The sequence below is a fragment of the Triturus cristatus genome, chromosome 12 (genome assembly GCF_964204655.1).
Source record: "Triturus cristatus chromosome 12, aTriCri1.1, whole genome shotgun sequence".
Taxonomy (NCBI): domain Eukaryota; kingdom Metazoa; phylum Chordata; class Amphibia; order Caudata; family Salamandridae; genus Triturus; species Triturus cristatus.
Window position 1 is genome coordinate 770,918,236 of NC_140595.1, and position 22,101 is coordinate 770,940,336.

The window sequence follows — 22,101 nt, forward strand, 5'->3', positions numbered from 1 at the left end:
CCACAAGGCTTGAAACCTATCGGTTTCTTTGGGGACATAGTCTAAAAATCTAGAAAAAATGCACACTGTTCGTGTTCAGCAAAAAGGTAAAATAAATTCAGTCACCCACATCTGCGCTGATAGCGTGGAAAAGAAGGAACTGAGGTCAGCGCACCAGGGTGGTGGAATCCATATAGGCACAATGCATGTCACTTCCAATGCGGATGACACCAAGCAGAGCTGGATTGCAAAAAAATGTACAGATCCTGTCTGACGCCTGGGGAATATTCTATAGGAAGGAATTTGTGGCTAGAAGTCTCTATCGGATGAAGATCTTCTGTCTCCTGAGGTGGGTTATGACGGCTGCCATGCATTTTGACATGGTCATAAGTGCTGATTTAAGGCCAAACAGAAGGACCTAGAACTGACAGGGATCATTTCCAACCACGAACCTCAGGAACTACTGATGTTATGTAGCAGTGGGCACATGGAAATATGCATCTTGAAGATCTATAGATCTGTGGGATGGAGTTGTGGGGAGATTGAGTGGAGTGCTAGCATCCTGTATTTTTCTTTCCGTATCTATTTGCTTATCTGGTTTAGATCCAGAATGGGTCTGAATTCATTCTTCGGCCCTTACTTCTATACCAGAAAGTACTGGAAATAAATTGTCAATCCCTTCTTGTAAGAAAGAACTTTCTCTATGGCATATTTCTAAAAAGAGATGTTGACTTCTTGTAGGAGATTTTCCTGATAGAGCTGGGATGATTTCTTTAGTGGAATCGCCAGAGGAGGAAATCTGAATCTGAGACAATAGCCACTTAAAACGATATTCAAGCCCATGCACCGTTGGTGATGGGTTCCTACTCCTACATATATTTCGAGATGTTTTCTTCCCACCATAGTTGGTAACATAAGAGGGGAAGAAGCAAGTTACTGTTTAGTTTTAGGCTGCGATTTTCATACTGTTGCTGTTATTTTATGTCCTTCTTTGCCTCTGGATTGATACATCTCTTGGTGGTAAGGCTGCTTCTGGTGTGGCTGTTGTTTTCCCTGAGGTCACTAAGTAGTTTGAACCCTTTGGGGGAACTAGTACAGTTGTAGGCCTATAGAAGCACCTTTTTTGTTCCTTTTTCTTCTCAAGGCTAATAGCTCGAAGTGAAGCCATTTCTGTTTTCATTCACGTCAAAAATGGTGATCCCTTGAAATTAAAGAATTAGAATTCTCCGATGTGTTTCCAGTTTAGGGTCTGTAAGTCTCAACCAAGAAGAATGGCACAAACCAAAACCATGTGGGTGAATCAGTTGCTATATGGGTTCGTGACTGCGTCTGAGAGGGGCTGTATGTTTGAGAGAGTGTGCATATGGCTGTGTTGGTGAGTGAATGGATGGATGTGTCAGTGGTATATGGGTGAGTAACTGTATATGTGAAAGGCAGTATAGGTGAGTGTTGGAGTATATAAGTGACTGTATGTGTGAGTGAGTGATTGTGGCTGTATGGGTGAGTATGTGCTTCCATCAGTAACTGAATAGGTGAGTAAGTATGTGTTAATATCTGTATGAATAAGTAAGTTGGTGTGTGTGTATAACTGTATAAGTGAGTAAGTGGCTGTGTGATTGACTCTATGGGTGAGTGACTAGGTTTGTGAGTAGCTCTATGGGTGACAGAGTGTTTGAGTGGCTGTGTGGCTGCATGAGTAGATATATCAGTGGCTTTATTAGAGAGTGAGTTGGTGTACAAGTGGCTGTATGGGTGACTGAGTAGATGTGTGTGTAGACCATCGAATCAGTGAGTGGGTATGTAAGGACTAGTATTGGTATATGAATGGTTTTTAGAATGGTGGAGTGTAAGTTGAAGCGGGTTTATGAAAGGTTTCATGGGGTAGTGAGTGGCTGCGTCAGATATTCTGTGGATGATGTCATCAGTGACGTCATTTGAGACGTCATCAGTGATGTCACTGACCATGTCATGAGTGATGTAATATATGAGGTCATAAGCAGTGCATTTTGGGGGGGCGAGTTATAGTTCGCTCAGCTAACTATAACTGCTGAATAGTGTTTCGCGATTGGATGCAGTCCATGTCTTTTTGATTGACTTAACAGGTAGTGCCTGGATGCTTACATAACTACATGGGTAGTACCCGGAGAATTGAATAAGTGCATCAGTAGTGCCTACCTAATTAGATGAGCGCATGAGCTTGAACAATGGAATCATGCAGTCCCTCAGACACTATAACAATGCGATTAATTATTCACTGATCATTTTTTTATATATTTACGCCAATATTTGTGACGACGCCGGTAGTCGCAACTTCCCTGCGACGGTAGACCCAGGGGGAGGGTCATGCTATCGGTCGCGTCGTAGTTGTGAATATCGCGCGCAATTAAAATAATACATTTTGGACACATAACTTGATAGCTTGTGTCACTAATACCTTCATTTCTCAACCATGGGGTCAGAGTATCTCCACCCTGACTCCTTCTGTGGGCTTTCACACAGATATTCAGCCCCGGGAACCGTTCCCGATAGATAAAATGGCGGCCGCAATTTTCTATTCAGGTTGCGTCCAGCCAATCAAAGCATTACTGTTGGTGTGTGCATTCGCAGTTCATATCACTATAATTTTTAGCTTAAATTTCTCAAAAACAACTGAACGGATTTACACCAACTAAGCAAAAGGCACTTCCTTGAACCGAGAACTACCTCCCTGTCCGTTGAGCAGTTCGGGCCGTAAAAGTGGCTAAAGTTTCCTATGGGAAACACATTACAGATGCAACCTTATTTTGCACCCCAAATATTAGGCCCCCACTGCACGGATTACCCCCAAACTTTCCAATTGAATAGTATTCACCGTGACACTTTTTTGGCAAAGTTTCATGCAGATTGGCCAAACGGTGCCAAAGTTATAGCCAAGTCAGAAAATGATTTTACGATGGAAACTAGGTCCTAACCATAACTACCTACTGGCGACCACCAGTAGGAGAATATATGTGTGTTTGTGTGTGTGTGTGTGTATATATATATATATATATCTCACGATTTCCACAGCGTCTATGCTTTCTCTGCAGCAACACAGGGACACGGACCACGGACTAGTGCCAATAATTGTTCTTTATTTAGATGCCACCATAACGCGTTTCAACTCCTGCGAGTCTTGATCACATGGTAACGGTGTTTAGCGGCAAAGACACTTTTAAACTTGCAACGTGCTCCGTGATTGGTTCGCACAAATCAATGGGCATAGAAGAGGTATTTCACTTCATCATTTTTACAAATTCATTAACTGGCATTGATACTGCGTTTTTGCGTTTTTTTGATATTCCAACAATTCAACAATTATTTTTCACCTTAAAGACAATTATATCTATATATCTTTGTTGATCAATAATTGCATACATGCGATTTACATTTTTAAAACATCATCAAAGGCCTACCATTTGTCAGAGTACTGCATCATGAGTAATGCGTTTTTTTGATATTTCAACTGTTCAACAATTATTTTTCACTTTGAAGACAATTTTATCTATAAGTGGCTAAAGTTTCCTATGGGAAACACATTACAGATGCAACCTTATTTTGCACCCCAAATATTAGGCCCCCACTGCACGGATTACCCCCAAACTTTCCAATTGAATAGTATTCACCGTGACACTTTTTTGGCAAAGTTTCATGCAGATTGGCCAAACGGTGCCAAAGTTATAGCCAAGTCAGAAAATGATTTTACGATGGAAACTAGGTCCTAACCATAACTACCTACTGGCGACCACCAGTAGGAGAATATATGTGTGTTTGTGTGTGTGTGTGTGTATATATATATATATATATATAGCCATAAGAAAACATGCACTTCACCTTACAGTGACGTGAAATACAGGCCCACGAGCCAATCCTTGGTAGCATTGCTTTTTATTGTGGCACAGCATCAACATAACGCATTTCGACTTTACAAAAGTCTTAATCATATGCACATGAGGGAGTAGTCATGTGTTTGGAATTTAAAGGTCAAACGCATCAACACTGAGAAAGAACGCATGATGCAGTGAGTATTGGCAAAGTTTGATGCACTGGTTAATCAGATAAATGTAATTCTTTTCGCATCCCAAATGTTTAAATCACTGAAACGAGTTCATCATTTGTGAACCACATTATCCATAATGCTTTGTTCTTGCTCTCAGAAAATCATGTCCTTTCACAACAGTAGTTGTTAAATATTTGTTCACTTTAACACTTGCATGTAGCTTTGTACTTCCTTTACGCCTTTAAAGGAGTAAATTCCATGTATGGCTAGGTCGTACGTTGTCACAGCAATTTCCAAGGTCCAAGGGAATCGAAAGAAACTGCAAATAATCGCAGTATTATGAAGGGAGGAATCTGACCTTGGACAAATATTTAACAACTAATATTGTGAAAGGACCCTGACTGAAACGACTCTTCATTCCCTGGATGTGAGGCGGGTTGCAAACTTTTGTCTAGACAAGATACGTGATAAACAATCGTTTATCAACGATGGACCGTTACGTACAGGTTTAGCCCCTTCCAAACAATCCATCTCCTTATTGGTTGTGTCTTGCATACTCTTATGCTACCAAAAAGCCAACAAGACTTTGTCAGCTAGACGTGAGGCACATTCTACTAGGGGCAAAGCAGCTACTACCACTTTGATGAGAAATGTCCCTACAGCGGAGGTTTGTGAAGTGGCTACATGGAGATCTGTGCACACATAGATTTGGATGGTTAACCAGATGCTCAAGTAGGACAAGCCTTGCTCAGAAATGTATTTGCTTAATTCAGCCCTATCATCACTTTTCTGTTGTTTTCCACCGCTCTTGGTGAGGATGGGCTTGGTATTCTATTCAAATGCTTATGACTATCAACGGAGATGCCCTAAGTGAGAAGGTACGGTTTCTTACCTGAAATCTCAGTTCTCTTAGGGGAATATCCATTGAAGTCCCCAGAGACCCACCAGCTTCCCCGGTGGACATAACAGAGGAAATTATGGGTCACACTTATCACTAGCGCATCACGTCCAAAAAAGAACTGAGTCAAATACCACCTGCTAGGCATGGTGATATACTGGTGGTCTCTGGGTCCTTAAAGGCACAGATACTGTTTTATACTCACATAACAGCAGCCTATAGGGCTACACTGTCCAAGGTTTTTGGAAGAGATTTAAGCTGTTTTATAAAATATTCACTTAAAATGATACATTTATAGGGGTATTTTAACCCATTCGTAAGTACAATGTGAAAAAGTTTGCTACTGTAGCCTGTGTTTATAGGCTCCATAATATGTTCTTTCTTAAGTGTTTCTACAGGTCTTCCTGAAGAAAGGCGAATGTCTACACTTAAGAAGATATTCTATGGAAAAGTGCTCTGGGATTCCCGCACATGGACGGAACTATTTAAATGCTTATGACTATCAATGGGTATCCCCTAAGAAAGAACAAGTTTTATAAAAAAAAATCTTTAAGAATGACTTCTATGACCCATTTATGGTTTTCCTCTTAAAACCTGCTTAGAATGTTGCTCTGGCAATTTTGTACTGCTAAAAGGTGGACTGAAAATATCATCAATCCTATGGCTAGAAGCCATGTCTGAATATTCGGATGCTCTGGATCTGGATCTGGTACCTCCCCGTTTGCTCAGATAGTGCATTGAAATGGTATTGTCCATTTGAATCAGGATATTGTTCAGCATCAGAGACGAGGGAAAGCCTTGAGAACCAGTTAGACTGACATGAGCACCAGGAAAGACAAAAAAATGATTTACCTGTAACTGAAGCTCTCCAGTATTGGTATCCTTCATAGTTTCACATGCTTAATTCATTCCCATCATTAAGCTGGGAGTCCCACAGTAAAAATAGTGACAGTAGAATGTTAAACATACATAGAGATAACTTTAACATAATCACAATAGTGGCATATTGACACCATTGTATAAGATCCAAAACTCACGCAATCAGAGCAAAGCAGAGTCTTTACCTCTCACCACCCTGACCAGCATAGTTCAGATTTTGTAACACAGGTATTAAAGTAATTGTCTGTAGACAGGTATACCTGAGTTGGGGAGGCGGGTGGGTTGTAAGTGAATCTATGAAAGATACCAATACTGGAGAACTTCATTTACAGGTAAGTAATCTGTGTCTTCTCCCAAACTGCAAAAAGAACTATTGACGAACAGAATGCAGAACAATGTCATACATTCACCCCAATACAGAGATCTGGGCCTCAATCCATCGTTTTTTTGCTCACCATGCCATTCCAGTTTGGACCCAGCCATATGCAAATCAGTCTTGACCCTGTGCCTCATGGGAACAGTCCAGCCCGAACTGCCAAGCCAGGTCCTCCCTGGACCGGACAAAAGCATCCTAGGACTGGTTTCGGGGTTTCACCCCTCTTCAGCCAGGATAGCTTGATTCCAGTGGCATGGAGAGCACGGGACTCACGTCTGAGCATACCCGTCCCACTCGGGGTGACAAATGCAAAAAGAACTATTGCAGGACAGAATGCAGAACAATGTCATACATTCACCCCAGTACAGAGATCTGGGCCTAAATCCATCGTTTTTTTGCTCACCATACCATTCCAGTTTGGACCCAGCCATATGCAAATCAGTCTTGACCCTGTGCCTCATGGGAACAGTCCAGCCCGAACTGCCAAGCCAGGTCCTCCCTGGACCGGAAACCAGCATCCTAGGGCCGGTTTCAGGGTTTCACCCCTCTTCAGCCAGGATAGCTTGATTCCAGTGGCATGGAGAGCACGGGACGTGGGTCCCGTGCTCACTACGCCACTGGAGTCAAGCTATACATAGGTCGGTTTGCAAAAAAAGAATGGATTTGGTACAAGTTGGAGCACCTTTGTGAGGAATTGGGGCTTGTCACTGACTATTTTTACAAGAAAATGGAGGCTTCTTGCCAATGTTGCTCCCAATGAAAAGAGCATGACTTCTTTGGTGGAATGTTTGGTGGAGGATACTTCAATCTGAGATAGAATCCATTTTGCACAATATTCAGAACCTATTTGTCGCTGGTTACATTTTTTCACTCTTCCAGGCAAGATGTAATGCTTCCACCCACCAGAGTAGACATTGGAAGAGGTGGAAGCAAGAAGGATTAGTTACTTACCTGTAATCCTAGTTCTCTTCCAAGGGTATCCTCATCAAAGTCATAAGCACTAGAATATTCCCGCCTTTGCGCGGGACCCCGGATCCCGCGCAAAGGCGGGAATATTCTAGTGCCTATGACTATTGATGAGGATCCCCTGGAAGAGAACTAATTGTTTGCCACCAGTGGAAGGTTTAGTGGCTGGGGTAGACTGCTGGTGACCTCCTCTACCTCTGGATTTACATCTCTGTTGTTGATGCCTCTGCCATTAATGTTGTTGACCTTGAGGGCAGTGAGGGTTTTGAACCCTCTGAGGGTAATATCGGTGGTCATAGTGTTTCAAGGAAAGTTTCAAGTATCCGATCACCTGCAGAGTGTCTAGTAATGGGAGATGTACCTCAGGTATTTATTCCTGTGAGACTGAGCCAATATCAGCAACATAAGGCCAAACCGTTACAATATCCATGGACTGCTAGAAGGGATGTATCCATTATAGCACTGATGACAGAGTTGGAGATCATCATTACTTCATTTATGAACTCATTGAAGTCTTTACGTCGGTCTCTTGGCAGGTAGTGCATGAACTGACTGCCTATTGTACCTCTCTAGGAGTGCGAATGGACTTACTGTTTTCATAGAGGGTGCGGACATGCCATGTACTTCCTTCCTGCTGAATCCATTTTTTTGCTGCCTTTGTCAGGAGAAACTGTAGACTGTGGAGTCTTGGCGTGAAGTTTGCAAGTGGCCGAGACTATCAAAGAGTACGGTGGAGGATCTGTGTGGAGGAACGAAGGATACAGGTCAGGTGGTCAGTATTTCTTCTGTAGACGAGAAGGAGCTGCTTTGACAGAGGCCGGAGTCAAGAAAAGATCCATGGCCAGGTCAATGAGGCCTGGGGCCAGAGGAAGCAGTGACCTTGAGACCATTGGTGCAATGTCTAAAAAATTACAGACGTAGAGGCAGGAGTTGCTGAAAGAGTGATATTCAACTTGTTGGAGACTCTTCTAAGGACCACCTAGAAAGTACTGCTGTCATCTACAGGAGGTATCCTCACCGGAGGAGAATCTGCAAGAGTAGGTGAGAAATGGGCAATGGATGTGGTCGTGTGATAAGATCTTGAAGACCTTGATCAGGATGGGGAATCCCGTCTACATCTTAAACGAGACCGTCTGGGAGACTAGGAATGATATTAGTATGATGACACCGCAACTTTGACCTAGACCTATGGAGGGGTCTGGTATGTCTGGAACAAGACTTTGAATGTCTTGGTGGAGTTGTCCTTGAAGCAGGTGTTTGTGGTGGCCCAATAGGCATGACTGGAGAAATTTCCGCAGCAATTATTGGTGGAGGCGGAGGAGGAGGATAGGGACACTTTGCAGGTGGCTGAGGAGGTGGTTTTGCAGATGAAGAAGGAGAGTATGATGACTGGAGAAGCCAGTCTAGAATATGAGTAAGCCCCGGAGTGCTCAGAGCCTTACCTTCATTGAATCCTGCATGCTTTCATCCTCAAAAGCCAATCTGACATCTTGTTTTCTGCAGTGTAGAGTGTCTCAAAATCAAATGTCTTGACTCCCCAACGCTGACGGTTTCTTTCTCGTCAAAATCATATGAGTCCTTAACATTGACTCATCTCTCAATGGTAAACGAGTAGGTACTATACCCCTTCTTGACACCGGGTACATAATTTCTCACCTCGTCTTCTATTTTTGCATCTCCCCCTGTGGGAATTCTGAGAGGATGAGATGGGGCACTGGTAGAGGGAGAAACCTCTCCTCCTCCCTCAGATGTCTCTCCAGCAATACATCATTGCCTTTTCTGCCTTTCTTCTTGGCCATGCAGGTGAATCTTCTTATGCTCTTTCAGGTGCGCCTGGGCAGGGTGCTGCAAGGACAAAAGTTTCTGGGGTCACAAGAATCTGCCAAACATAGGATAAAGATCCTGTGAGGGTTGGCTTTGACCATTTTTCGGACACAATCTGGGAAGTGGAAAAACAGATGGAATTTGTGCAAAAAAGAAAAATATTTATAGTCAGGAAATCACAGAATAAACTCTCAGCACTAAAGGATGTTGTGTGCACCACTTTTAAAACAGTTTTGGATTGATTTTAAGAGAAAGAAAGTAGTAAAAAGGCGAAGTTCAGTACTCCAAGGTCCTGTCAGCAGGAGCAAGAAAAAATAACTGACTCAACTGCCACCTAAAGGGCATTATGGGGCACTGGTGGTCAGGGTGCCCATAAAGGCGCAGTGTTGTATTGTCTTTCTTACACTACTATAAGCCTCTACAGTTACAATACCCTACCTTCCCCTGTCATTCAATTAAATGAAAATGAAAAAAAGACCATGCGAGAGATGTTTTTAATATATCTCTTTTCTTTCATTTAATGACATTTTAGGGCTTGATGTATTTTCTTCCATCTAAGAAAATTAATGCAATTAGCAATGTAGCATTTTTTAGGCTGCTAAAGTTTAATTTTGTGTTACATGTACTTCCTGCTCTTCCCAAAGTCATGAGTAAAAGGTACTACATAAAATGTAGCTTTGGAAAAAGTGATTCAGAATCCCGGCACATGGGCACGACTATTCACTGGTTACGACTATCAATGTAAAACCCCTAAAGGAGAAATGGTTCAATCACCCACAAATTCAATAGAGAGGCTGTCTCCTTGTGCAATTTAAATAGATGCTACCTTGGAGCTGCTGGTATCAGTGGCATTGAAGGTAGATGTGCTTTGCAGTGAATCATCATAAAATAATCTTTATTGGGTCAAAAAGACCATAAAAGCACAAGGTAAAAAAAAGATTACTAACAGATCACACACAATAAAATTGAATCAAGTTCCCAAATCACACAATAGGCATGCATCATCTACATCATCAATCAATGAATCAATCAGGAAATTTGTAGAGCGCACTACTCACCCGTAAGGGTCTCAAGGCGCTGGGGGCGGGGGGTGCTGCTTCTGCTCGAATTGCCAGGTCTTGAGTAGTCTCCTGAAGGTAAGTAGGTCTTGGGTCTGCCGTAAGGAGGATGGGGAGGGGGTTCCAGGTCTTGGCGGTGAGGTAGGAGAATGATCTGCCGCCGGAGGTCGCTCTTCGGATGCGAGGTACGGTAGCTAGGGCGCGGTCGGCGGAACGGAGCTGGCGGTTCAGGGTGTAGAAGGTGAGTCGTCTGTTGAGGTATGCTGGTCCGGTGTCGTGGAGTGCCTTGTGCATGGGTGAGGAGCTTTAAAGTGATCCTCTTGTTGATTGACAGCCAGTGCAGGTCTTTCAGGTGGGGTGTGATGTGGCTGTGTCGAGGGATGTTGAGGATCATGCGGGCAGAGGCATTCTGTATGCGTTGCAGTCGTTTCAGCAGTTTGGCCGGGGCTCCCGCGTAGAGGGCGTTTCTGTAGTCCAGCCTGCTGCTGACAAGGGCCTGGGTGACCGTTATTCTTGTGTCGGTGGGGATCCACCTGTAGATCTTGCGGAGCATGCGGAGGGTGTTGAAGCAGGAGGATGAGATGGCGTTGACTTGCTTGGTCATGGAGAGTGTTGAGTTGAGGATAAACCAATGGTTGCGTTCGTGGTCAGTGGGTGTTGGAGCTGCTCCCAGGGCGGTCGGCCACCAGGAGTCATCCCAGGCTGAGGGGGTGGAGCCGAAGATGAGGACCTCCATCTTGTCCGAGTTCAGCTTCAGGCAGCTGTTGTTCATCGATTCGGCGACAGCTTTCATTCCTTCGTGGAGGTTGGTTTTGGCGGTGAGTGGGTCCTTGGTGAGGGAGAGGATCAGTTGTGTGTCGTCGGCGTAGAAGATGATGTTGAGGTCATGTAGTCTGGCGAAAATGGCGAGTGGAGCCATGTAGATGTTCAACAATGTCGGGCTGAGGGATGATCCTTGGGGTACGCCGCAGATGATCTTGGAGGCTTCGGCTCAGACAGGGGGAAGGCGGAACTCTCTGGGTTCTGCCGGAGACGAAGGAGGTGGTCCAGTCCAGTGCTTTGTCTCGGATTCCTGCGTCGTGGAGGCGTGTGCGTAGGGTGTGGTGGCAGACCGTGTCGAAGGCGGCTGATAGGTCCTGGAGGATGAGGGCCGTGGTCTCGCTGTTGTCCAGCAGGGCCCTGATGCCATCAGTGGCGGCGATGAGGGCCGTTTCGGTGCTGTAGTTGCTGCGGAACCTGGACTGGGATGGGTCCAGGATGTTGTTCTCTTCAAGGTAGCGGGTCAGCTGTTTGTTGACGGTTTTCTCGATGACCTTCGCTGGAAACGGGAGCAGGGAGATGGGCTGGAAGTTCTTGAGGTCCCGCGGGTCTGCCTTGGGTTTCTTGAGCAAGGCATTGATCTCGGCGTGTTTCCAGCTTGCGGTCTCGAAGGAGATTTTGATTGCCTTGCAGAGATGGGATGCGATGGCGGCGCTGGCTTTGTTGAAGATGTGGTGTGGGCACGGGTCTGATAGGGAGCCGGAGTTTATGGTGTTCATGATTGTGATGGTGTCATCATCGTTGATGTTAGTCCAGGTGAGCAGGGGGTCGCTGTGGGGCTTGAGGTGTCGTTGGCTGTCGCGGTGGTCTGGTTGTCGAAGCTGTCGTGGATGTCTGCAATCTTGCGATGGAAGAAGGAGGCAAGGGAGTTGCACAGGTCTTGCGATGATGGGATGTCATTGGTGTTGGAGCTGGGGTTGGAGAGTTCCTTCACGATGTTGAAGAGCTCTTTGCTGTTGTGTGCATTGTTGTTGAGGCGGTCCTTGAAGGTGGTCTTTTTGGCGGATCTGATGAGGTGATGGTGTTGGCGCATGGCATTTTTGTGGGCTGCGTGGTTCTCCATTTCTTCTCTAGTTTTCGGCAGGTTTGTTTGGAGGACTGTAGGTCTGCGGAGAACCAGCTGGCACTCTTGTTGGTGCATCTGTTAGAGGGTTTCTTGATCGGAGCGAGGGTGTTGGTGCAGTCGTTGATCCAACGCCTGAGGTTGATGGCGGCGGCGGCGGTGGGGTCTGTGGGTGGGCTTCGGGCGAGGGCGGTGTTTAGCTGGTCTTCGGTGATTTGCCCCAGCTACGGTGGGGGATCTGTTGGGTGTGGTGGTGCGTGGTGGGTTTCCGGAAGGTGAAGTGGATGCAGCGATGATCGGTCCAGTGGAGATCGTGGTGTGGCTGAAGGAGACGAGGGAACTTGCGGAGAAGATGGGGTCAAGCGTGTGGCCGGTGGAGTGGGTGGGCGTTGTGACAAGCTGTCTGAGTCCGAGGTTGGCGAGGTTGTCGCTCAGGGTGGTAGAGTTGGTGTTGTTTTTATTCTCGAGGTGGAAGTTCAGGTCTCCGAGGAGGATGTAGTCCATGGAGGTGAGGGCGTGCGTGCTGATGAAGTTGGCGATGGAGTCGCTGAACTGAGGCCGGGGTCCGGGGGGGGGGGTCTGTAGATCAGAGTTCCTCTGAGGGTGGTGTTGGGATCAGTGTTGATCTGGAAGTGCAGGTGTTCGGCGCTGCTGAGGGTGTCGACGGAGTTGGTCGAGACCGTGAGGGTGGACTTGTGGATGATGGCGATTCCTGCTCCTACTCCGTTGGTGAGGTCTCGGCGGGTGATCTTGTAGCCCTTCAGGATGACTATGGCGATGTGGGGTGCCGAGGAGTCGTTCATCCAGGTCTCTGTCAGGAAGGCGACGTCCGGGGAGGATGTGTCGAGCAGGTCCCAGAGTTCAACGGTGTGTTTGCGTGCGGAGCGGGTGTTCAGCCGTATGCATCTGAGGTGGTTGTGTCTTGTCCTGGTGGGTGGATTGGCGGGTCAGATGTTGGTGAAGCTGCAGCTCCGGCAGGAGAAGGGTCCTTGGGTGCGCTTCGGGGCGGCCAGGAAGCAGGTGCGTGATCTTCCGGCGTTGAGTGCGTGGAGGGTGCTGGCATCGTAGTGGAGACAGGCGTTGTGGTGTTCGCGGGGGCCAGGGGTACTGGCGCTGGGCGCGGTCCAGGCACGGACGGGCACAGACGGGCTTGCCTTAGGCGCACGCCTGCGGCCGCCATATAAGGGAAGGTGGGAGGGAGGGGCAGCTGGGAGGCGGGAGCAGGGCGGGGAATGAGCGAGCAGGGGGGCGGGCCGCAGGGATGCAGCGGCGGGAAAAAACGGGTGAGGAACAGCAGAGGGAACAGAAGGCAAAACAGGGCACAGAAAATAACAGGAGGGAGAAAAGGAAATTAAAGCAATAACAAATGATAACAAACATTTTCAATGCAATCGGTCTCACATTTACGCGAGTTTGAGCTATTGCCATTGTAAATGACAATCACTTTTATTTATGTTTTGGTTTTTAAAACATAAATAAAAGGGATTGTCATTTACAATGCCAATAGCTTAAACTCACATAAATGCGAGACCTATTGCATTGCAAATGCTTGTTTCAGTTTTGCCCACTCCTCATCATACCAATCCCGACCACCCTGAAGCAGATGACCCCTCGCTCCCAGCTCACCCCCACAGCCTCAGCCCTGATCTCCCTCCTTCCACCATCCCTTGGTGGCAGCAAAAGTACTTTACAGTTGGAATGAATATGCAGAGTGAATAGTGCAAGTGATCTGGGAACAAACAAACAGAGCCTCGTTCAGCAGGAAGTGATCTTTTAAAGACCCGTGAAACACTTAGAAGCGGGCGAGAGAAGGTGTCGGGTGTCTGTCTGTCCAGCCGAGCCCACAGTAGCTCAAGAATGCTGCGTGCGCCTAGAAGCAGTGGGGGGGGGGGGGAAGATGGGTTATCCTAGGTGACGAAGAAACAAGTTATTTCTCAGTAAAATGGTATCCTGTTGCAATCTGAATCTACAATGTATAGTGCCACAAACCGGGGCTGTGAGCTTGTGGCACAGCTCATGTGGTGCGCCTCTCCATCACTGTGTGACCCTCGGTGCCAAGAGCAGAGATATAGTGAATGATAAGGCTGCAGGGCCCGCGGTTTTACTTCCTCGCCATCAATAGTCATTAAAGTAATTGCTGCCAGGCCGGAACCGACGTTTACATTTCACTAAAAGCTCCCAGGGGATTATGGGAAGGCGTGGGTGGAGCTGCGCTATGCATGATATCGGCTGCGAACAGATGGGGTTTTGTGACAGCAGTACTATCTCCACACAGGTGCAGGCAGGGTCATTACAGCTTTTATACAGGTTACAAAACACACGAAAAATTTAACATAAAATAAAAATACACTTTGAATAAGGAAAACCTACCGGAGAACAAAGCGCTGTAAGTAGGCAAATGCAGCTATAGCCTGTAAATGCCTACATGACCAGGTATTTCCTGCACCTTTCGCACAATCTCTTTCACATACTAACTGCGCCCTGTACGTCCCCGCATGAAGAGAACTCGCATCTCCGTGATCTCCCAACGTGTCTCGTTCAAAGATCCGGATGGTGTCAGGTGTGCTGCGTCCCCCCTCCCCGCTTTGACCAAAGTCCTCCAGAGTTTAGGGGATGTCTCTGCTGCACAGAAGGAGGCAGTGGGGTTAAACCCTCCCCAAGTCCTGCTTACTTGGTGATGCCATGAATCCGGACCCACTGTATGAGGGCTCCGCAGTCTACGTCTTATGTAAATGTAAATGTAAATGTACAGATATTTATATAGCGCAAATCACCAACCGGTCTCTAAGCGCTTGCTTAGGGAACCCGTCCTGGTATTCCCCTGTGAGATAACCCAGCAGGGCATCCACAAGGTGAAAGCCAGGCATCCCGCCGCGAGGGGCCATTGTGGAGATTAAGCAAGCTATTGCCCAGAGTCGCAGAGTGTGAACCCATGAATCGAGTATGCACTGGAGCGAGAATTATCGAGTCCATGGACAATGTATGGACTCAAGACCCAGCCGAGCCGGGAATTGAACCCTGGTCCCGGGCTGACCTCTGCTTCCAGGTCTGCCTACTCTAACCAGTGAGCCACACTTCTCCACGGCCCCCCTGAAAGTACACCAGCTCCGAGAGGATGGGGTGCATTGTCCACCCTGGCCCCTCTCTGTCCCGGTTACACTCCAGCCTTCCCCGGGCGAGGCAGAACCGCCTGCCCTCCTATGAGGGCTCCAGCACCATCAGTCAGCCCGCCCCGGGACTCCACTCCCACCTCTTAGCTCAGATGCGCCGCTCCGACCCACTTCGCTACCCTGTGCTCTCCCTGCTCAGGATTTAATCAGCTTTCCCTCCAGACACATCTCCCAACTCCCCGGCCTCCGTTTAACGTGCCGGCATGCTCGCTGCTGAGAACTTTGCTGCCGAATTCCGGGGAGGCTAAAAAAGATCCCCCCACCCCCACACACACACAACGTGATCCTCGGGCGGAGAGCGTGCTGCCAGTTGTGCTTGTTTATCTTGTAAGTTGTATACGGCAGACAGTTGCAGACTAAAGGGAATCATTAATGTACGTGACAATGTCCATAAATGCTCTCGCTAGTCTGAGTAAGCGCCTTCCATGTAATGCATGCAAAGGTAAACTGGAAACAAAAGCAAAAAAAAAAAAGAAGCCAGCGGCTGGTGTGTGCGCGTGCGTGCCACTGCGAGCCATGGCCTATTGGTGTCTATTACGCGCACCAAGCGCGTAATAGACACCAATAGGCCATGGGCGGAGCAATGCGCCCGCCTTTGGCCAATTGCGTGCAGTCTTTTATATAAAGACGCACGCAAAGGCCAATAGCATAGCACAAAAGGAATCGCACACGCACAAGCGTGTGCGATTCCAGGGTCCATTTTTGAACCCCGGACAAAAGGACTCTCGCCTGCGCGAGCACTGCTGCGCAGTGCTACGCAGGTCGCGAGACCTAAAAACAGCCAAAAACAATACAAATACAGATGCAGAGCAAACCTAAGGCCTACCACTGGCCACCAGGGATGAGGCGCAGGTGGTAGCCTGCGGGTGGAGGAGGGCCTCGAACCCGCGTCAGGTAGCAGCAGCGAGCTTGGGGGGCGGTCACAACAGGTGATGCTGTTGTGGCAGCGTGGGGAGCGACCTGCCTGAGAGCAGGGTCAAGGGTCGCTCCTTTCACCGCGCAGCGGCCGCCATATAAGGGGAGGTGGGAGGGAGGGGCAGCTGGGAGGCGGGAGCGGGGCGGCGAATGGACAAGAAGGGGGGTGGGGCCGCAGGGACGGGAAAAAACGGGTGAGGAACGGCGGAGGGAACACAAGGCAAAACAGGGCACAGAAAATAACAGGAGGGAGAAAAGGAAATTAAAGCAATAACAAATGACAAAAACAGCCAAAAACAATACAAATACAGATGCAGAGCAAACCTAAGGCCTACCACTGGCCACCAAGGATGAGGCGCAGGTGGTAGCCTGCGGGTGGAGGAGGGCCTCGAACTCGCGTCAGGCAGCAGCAGCGAGCTCGGGGGGGCGGTCACAACAGGTGTTGCTGTTGCGGCGGCGTGGGGAGCTACCTGCCTGAGAGCAGGGTCAAGGGTCGCTCCTTTTACCGCGCAGCGGGCGCCATATAAGGGGAGGTGGGAGGGAGGGGCAGCTGGGAGGCGGGAGCAGGGCGGCGAATGGGCGAGCAGGGGTGCGGGGACGTAGTGGCGGGAAAAAACGGGTGAGGAACTGCAGAGGGAACAGAAGGCAAAACAGGGCACAGAAAATAACAGGAGGGAGAAAAGGAAATTAAAGCAATAAAAAATGACAAAAACAGCCAAATACAATACAAATACAGATGCAGAGCAAACCTAAGGCCTACCACTGGCCACCAGGGATAAGGCGCAGGTGGTAGCCTGCGGGTGGAGGAGGGCCTCAAACTTGCGTCAGGCAGCAGCAGCGAGCTGAGGGGGGGCGGTCACAACAGGTGGTGCTGTTGCGGCGGCGTGGGGAGTGACCTGCCTGAGAGCAGGGTTAAGGGTCGCTTCGAATGTCATGGCCCGCTTTTAAATATTATATACCACCCTCCCAACTGATGAGAATAACAGAGAAGGGGAGGAAAAAGCCATTGTCTGCTCCTAGATAGAAGCCGATCCAATGAATTAGAGGAGGGTGGCCACATATACTTGTTTCTAGATCCTCGCTTATGTTGGTAGTGCCCCTGGCACTGTTGATATTGCTGTGGCTAAGAGGACGAAGGAGGGGACTGACCCAAACAATAATGGTGGTCTGAAAGATTTTTCTTTTTCTCTAAACAAACTCCTTTTAATGCCTCTGCTTCCCTTTTCATCCTCTGCATAACTTCATGCTGGCCAAAAAATGCAGAGCATGAAAAGAAGCAGCTAAGAATATTCAGTACAGCGTTTAGCTTTAGCATGATGAGACACAACTAAGAAGAATATATCAGAATGTCAGGAAAGAACAAGGTCTCCAGGCTTTGAGGATGGCAACGAGAGATCTATGAGGACCTTTAAGAATGTGGTGGACCTGCCTTTGGCGCCTGGGGCACCGTCAGTAGCAAGTCAGGCTGGATCATGGGTCGGACATCCAGGTCATGAAAGGCAGCATCACGATATAAACAACATGAAGGCTTAAGGAAGGAGCTGGCAACTCTCTGTGTTGTATTGACTTTCTACGTGCAGTTAGTTCCCACACCTTTGCTATTTTTCCCTTCTGTAGTTACTCAGTTCACTGACCTCGTTGACTGTTGACCTTGCTATTTAAATTTCCCTTTTGGCTTTGTCGTATTGCTGTGTTTCTTCCCATTTTCCTTTCCTGCTCGGAAAAGCCTTGATCTGTTTAAAGGGTAATCAGTTCCTCTCTTATAGCATATATGGCATATACGTGAAAGATATCACTGCATGTCTGGAAATCTCTGTCGCTGGGAGATCTGAATTTCAGATCATGTTGCCCTCACACACCTTTTTAGGGGTGTCATGCTTCATCATAGGGCGCTCCTCGTCGGACCGGCAATGTCCAACGGGCCTGATGGCTACTTTGGCAGAGTTCTTTTGATCTGTAAAACGCCGTATGAGAAGGGTGTATATGGGCAGTCAGTGTAATGTGTAGTGTAACGTGAATGCGTGATTTAAGAAAGGCTCCAGGTCTATAGAAAAACTTTATTCAGTATTAGAGCTGGGTCTCAGTAAAAACAGTGATGCCACCTACAGGGCTTAAGGTACCGAGGTGGCAAGTGGAGTGTATCAGGTCGACATGTTCGTGTCATAGAGACTCCAGGTACGAGCGACACTTCTTCAGGACCTTTGGTGTGTAGTGACGCATCCCCGTGTGATACGTCAAACAAAATGAGCCTCCAGAATCGGAAGAGGTAGAGGTAATAGGATCAAAGGGGAATCCCGGATAGGGACATCACCCTTCCTTTCCACCTTGATTAAGGCAGCGGGGTAAACAACATGGAGGAAGGGGAGTCAGCCCAATATACTAAACGGTAGCCAACGTCTGAACCGAGGGCAAGCGCTCCTCGTGCCAGGTCTCCGCCGCTTCCACTGTTGCTTGACTTTAGCCTGCCTTTGCATAAAATAGTATTTCTAAGGTACCACAGCTACACCATGCGTGGTGTACTAGCACTGGAAAAAAACTGTGAGACAGGAAGCAGTGAAGCATTCCATTAGTGGACAGTTTCTGAGTATACTCTTGCTGTAAACAGAGTAGTAACACCTGAGAAAGCAAAGCTAAAGAAGATCTGGGTGTGCTCTGTGTGTACCTCTCTCTCTTTGTCCTATTGCCTTTTCCCTCTGGTGTTTGGTTTCGTCTGGTATGTCTTCCTTGGTATGAATGGAGCCACATTCTGTGGAGTAAGATGACGGTCATCAGAATTGAAAGGAGAAAGCCTTCTTGAACCATCAGATCAGGAAGGTCATTTGCAAACCTCTGGAGACAATCCCATAACACCCAGTAATTTCTGCTTAAAAGGGCACTCATGCTGGTTGTTCAGAAACTTGGAGCTGTCACGCCACATATTTTCTACCCTAATGCATTTTCCACTTCCTCTTAACCCATCAGTACTGCAGACGTCTCTGGGCTGGTGGTTTATCTCTCAGTAGCATAACAAAACTTGAGGGGGCCCTCCCTGCAAAGCACATGCAGGGGTGCCCCTACACCCCGGACCTAATCCGAAGCTCTCAGGCCATTAGCCTGCAAGTGCCTGAGGGGTCCCCCGGAGCTTGTGGGCCCCTGCACCACAGGGGCTGTGGGGGCTTTTGCTACACCACTGTATCTTCTACTGGCTGGTAAGAGTATAACTCAGACTGGGGAGGTTTGTATTTTTCCAGCAACTAAGGAGTGGGCTAGAGCTGCTGGAATCAGAAGTAGTTTCAGCCAGCAAAACTGGGACCAGAGTCAGTGAGGGTATAAGTAAACTCAAGGTTGGAGGCTTTCCATAATATGAGGCGGATGACTTCAGAACTTCTAGCAGTGTATTGAATTTATCGACTACCTAGAACAAGAAATCATGGAACGATGTGACATCCTCAACCTTAAGGACTCTTGAAGCAGAGCTTGGTAAGGATGTCAAAATACAGGAAGAAGATCCTCCTAGTGGTGTACAATTGCAGATTGAGACCTTTTGCTGCTAACTTTTCACGGAGGCTAATCTGTATCAATGTACCATGCTGGAAGTGGAAAAGTGCATGTCAGCAAAATCACTATTGGAATAATTTGAGCCACAAACTGTCTTGGAGGCCTCTTTTGTATTGTGAGATTGATGTCTGTCTAGGCATTAACACAGGCTTTTGTGCCGTTTGAGTAGGAAGCATAGAAGGTTCCTATGGTATATGTAATAAGTCCTCCACTGAAATCACAAGTCACAGAAGGTTCTGTCATGTGTTCCAGTTAGGCCTAGAAGAAAACATTGCCATTTTACATGAACACGGATCTTTCCTAAAGTTGCCTTCACTTTCTCACATCGACTTATGACACACATTTGCATCTGTGACACTTTGGGTTAGTTTCCTAGAAATGCTAAGCTTGCTTACACGATTCAACTTTGCTGGAATACTATTGTATAGCCTTGACAATATGTACAAGGCCTACAAGTACGTTGCGCAAATGTGCTTGTTATTTTCATTCATATGGCGACACAGCTGTCAGTAATACACAAAAAATGGCAGCCTGATCACAACCTCGGCCCGGGGCAAGGATACCTTTGGTCATAAAGAAACATCTGTTTCCGGGTGTTGGTAGGGAAGGCACTTCTGCTGACATCGAGAGGTCTCTACAGGGTGACACCTTTGCCCAGCAGCTGATTAACATCTCCATGAGGGGTGTCCAGCTCGTGACCAAGACAGGTCCTACATTCTTTTTTTTATACACAATTTTTATTGAAAATGTTTTAGTACATCCAGACCTGAAAGGCATACACACTGAGATATCGTTTACGACACAGAAGGCCTCAATGGACCCAAAGAACTACTCCCCATCAAACTAGTAAAACAAGGACCACCCCTGAACCCTGGATGGCAATGACATCCATAGTAGGGGGTCCTACATTCTTATCCACCAGGTAATGGGGTTGGATCTTCCAGTAAGGGGATTTTTGGCAGAACATACGCATACACCCTAGACACGCAGGTTAGGGCCTGCATAGTAGGAGTACACCAGATTGTTATATTATCTTTTTGCTTGCATAAATACATTGTTTCAGCACGATAGTGGAACTTTTTGCATAGTTCACTGTCTTGCTCCTTCTAGTAACTTCCATCTGCTTCTGTCTATTGATCATTGCAGCACATGTACACTATACAAGAATCATGTTGGTTCAATAAACATTGAAAACGGCCCCTTGGCAATCATGCAATTTGATTTGAAGCACCGAAAAGTCCACATAGGTAGATTCACAAAATGTACATGGATTTTAAAAGCATAACATACTGTAGCTTCTCGAATGGATGAGCATGTTTTTTCACAACTTAGAACTATAAAATTACCTTCATCTTGAAGGCTTTCTTCCCACCCTTCATAGCATTGTCCTCGAAGGAAAACTCGTTCTCCCGAATGATGGCACGGCTGTCTTTGTCACCTGTGTAGGTCACCACATAAAAATATGGAGCCCACATCTGGAATTCACGCTCCCAGTTGATGATGGTAGAGAGGGGAGCACTGACCAGAAATGGTCCTTTGGTATGTCCCTGTAAGAAAGAGGAAATGCAGCAGAAAAACAGAGGAAAGAAAGAAAGGGAGGTACCAAGATGGGCATAAACAAGCATCAGAGAGGAAAGCAGACAAAAGGAAGAATAGACATGCAAGGGAATGAAAGGAATATGAAGGAAAACATAGCAAAAAGAAACATTAAAAGGGTGTGATGGAAGAAAAGTAATTTGGAACAAAAGAGTAAAATGGATGGAGGAAGTCAAGGGGAATTATGTGAGAGATAGAAAAAAACAAGGACATTCGCACATTAAAAAATGAGAGATTGCAAAATGGAAATTAAAAATGAAAATGATACAGCTAAAGAGTGATTCTTTAAATTGAGCGGTAACTTTGAAAAGGGTTGTTCCTTTAAAAAGCAGAGAATTAAACAAAAACCAGAGGGATATAAAAAAACACTACTAAGCCAGCCATATCTTGATTAAGAAGTGCTTCTTCACTACTTAAAAGAGTATAAGATATCACATTCGACTATTAAATACACACCTTGAGCATAAAGGGGGCATATCTTTGTCATTTGTGAATCATTGGGAAATATATAGACAGCTGGAAGCATCTCTTCCTTACCTCTTTGTAAAGGGAATACAGAAAGACGATCGTCTGTATAGTCTTGCCGAGCCCCATTTCATCAGCCAGGATTGTATCAGTGCCCTGCGCCCAGGAAAAGCGCAACCAGTTCAGTCCCTCCAGCTGATACATATGTAAGGTCCCGCCCGTGGCAGTGACAAAGTCGGGTTGGCTGTCATATTTGATTGTTGGCTGAAAGTGAGACATGTGAAGAAGTTGATCTCTATGTCAGCATTCAGGCATTTGCTATTACACTATCCTAGACATGCTGCTGCACTCAGTTCTCTGGACTACCACATCACAGATATGGGTGAAGGCTTGAGAAAGTGTGAGACCAAAAGTCTGAGTTTAACAGGTTATTTCTATCGTTATTTCAGTACCTGTCTCATAGGTTTAGCAGTGAGCAGAACACTAAAAAGGCTTTTCAAATGATCAGAGGCAAATCATGTCAACATGTTTGTATAAG

The 22,101-nt window shown here is 46.8% G+C and overlaps 1 protein-coding gene across 7 annotated transcripts in view; it reads right to left on the bottom strand.

Moving 5' to 3' along the window:
• CHD3 (chromodomain helicase DNA binding protein 3) overlaps positions 1-22,101 on the bottom strand; it is a 1,560,957-nt gene that overhangs the window by 865,255 nt on the left and 673,601 nt on the right. For all 7 annotated transcript variants that reach the window (XM_085639027.1, XM_085639025.1, XM_085639026.1 and 4 more), the window contains exons 14-15: positions 21,636-21,827; positions 20,849-21,049 (exon numbers count right to left, since the gene is read on the bottom strand). In XM_085639027.1, the coding sequence (XP_085495153.1) occupies positions 20,849-21,049; positions 21,636-21,827 (393 nt within the window). The remainder of the gene's footprint in view (positions 1-20,848; positions 21,050-21,635; positions 21,828-22,101) is intronic.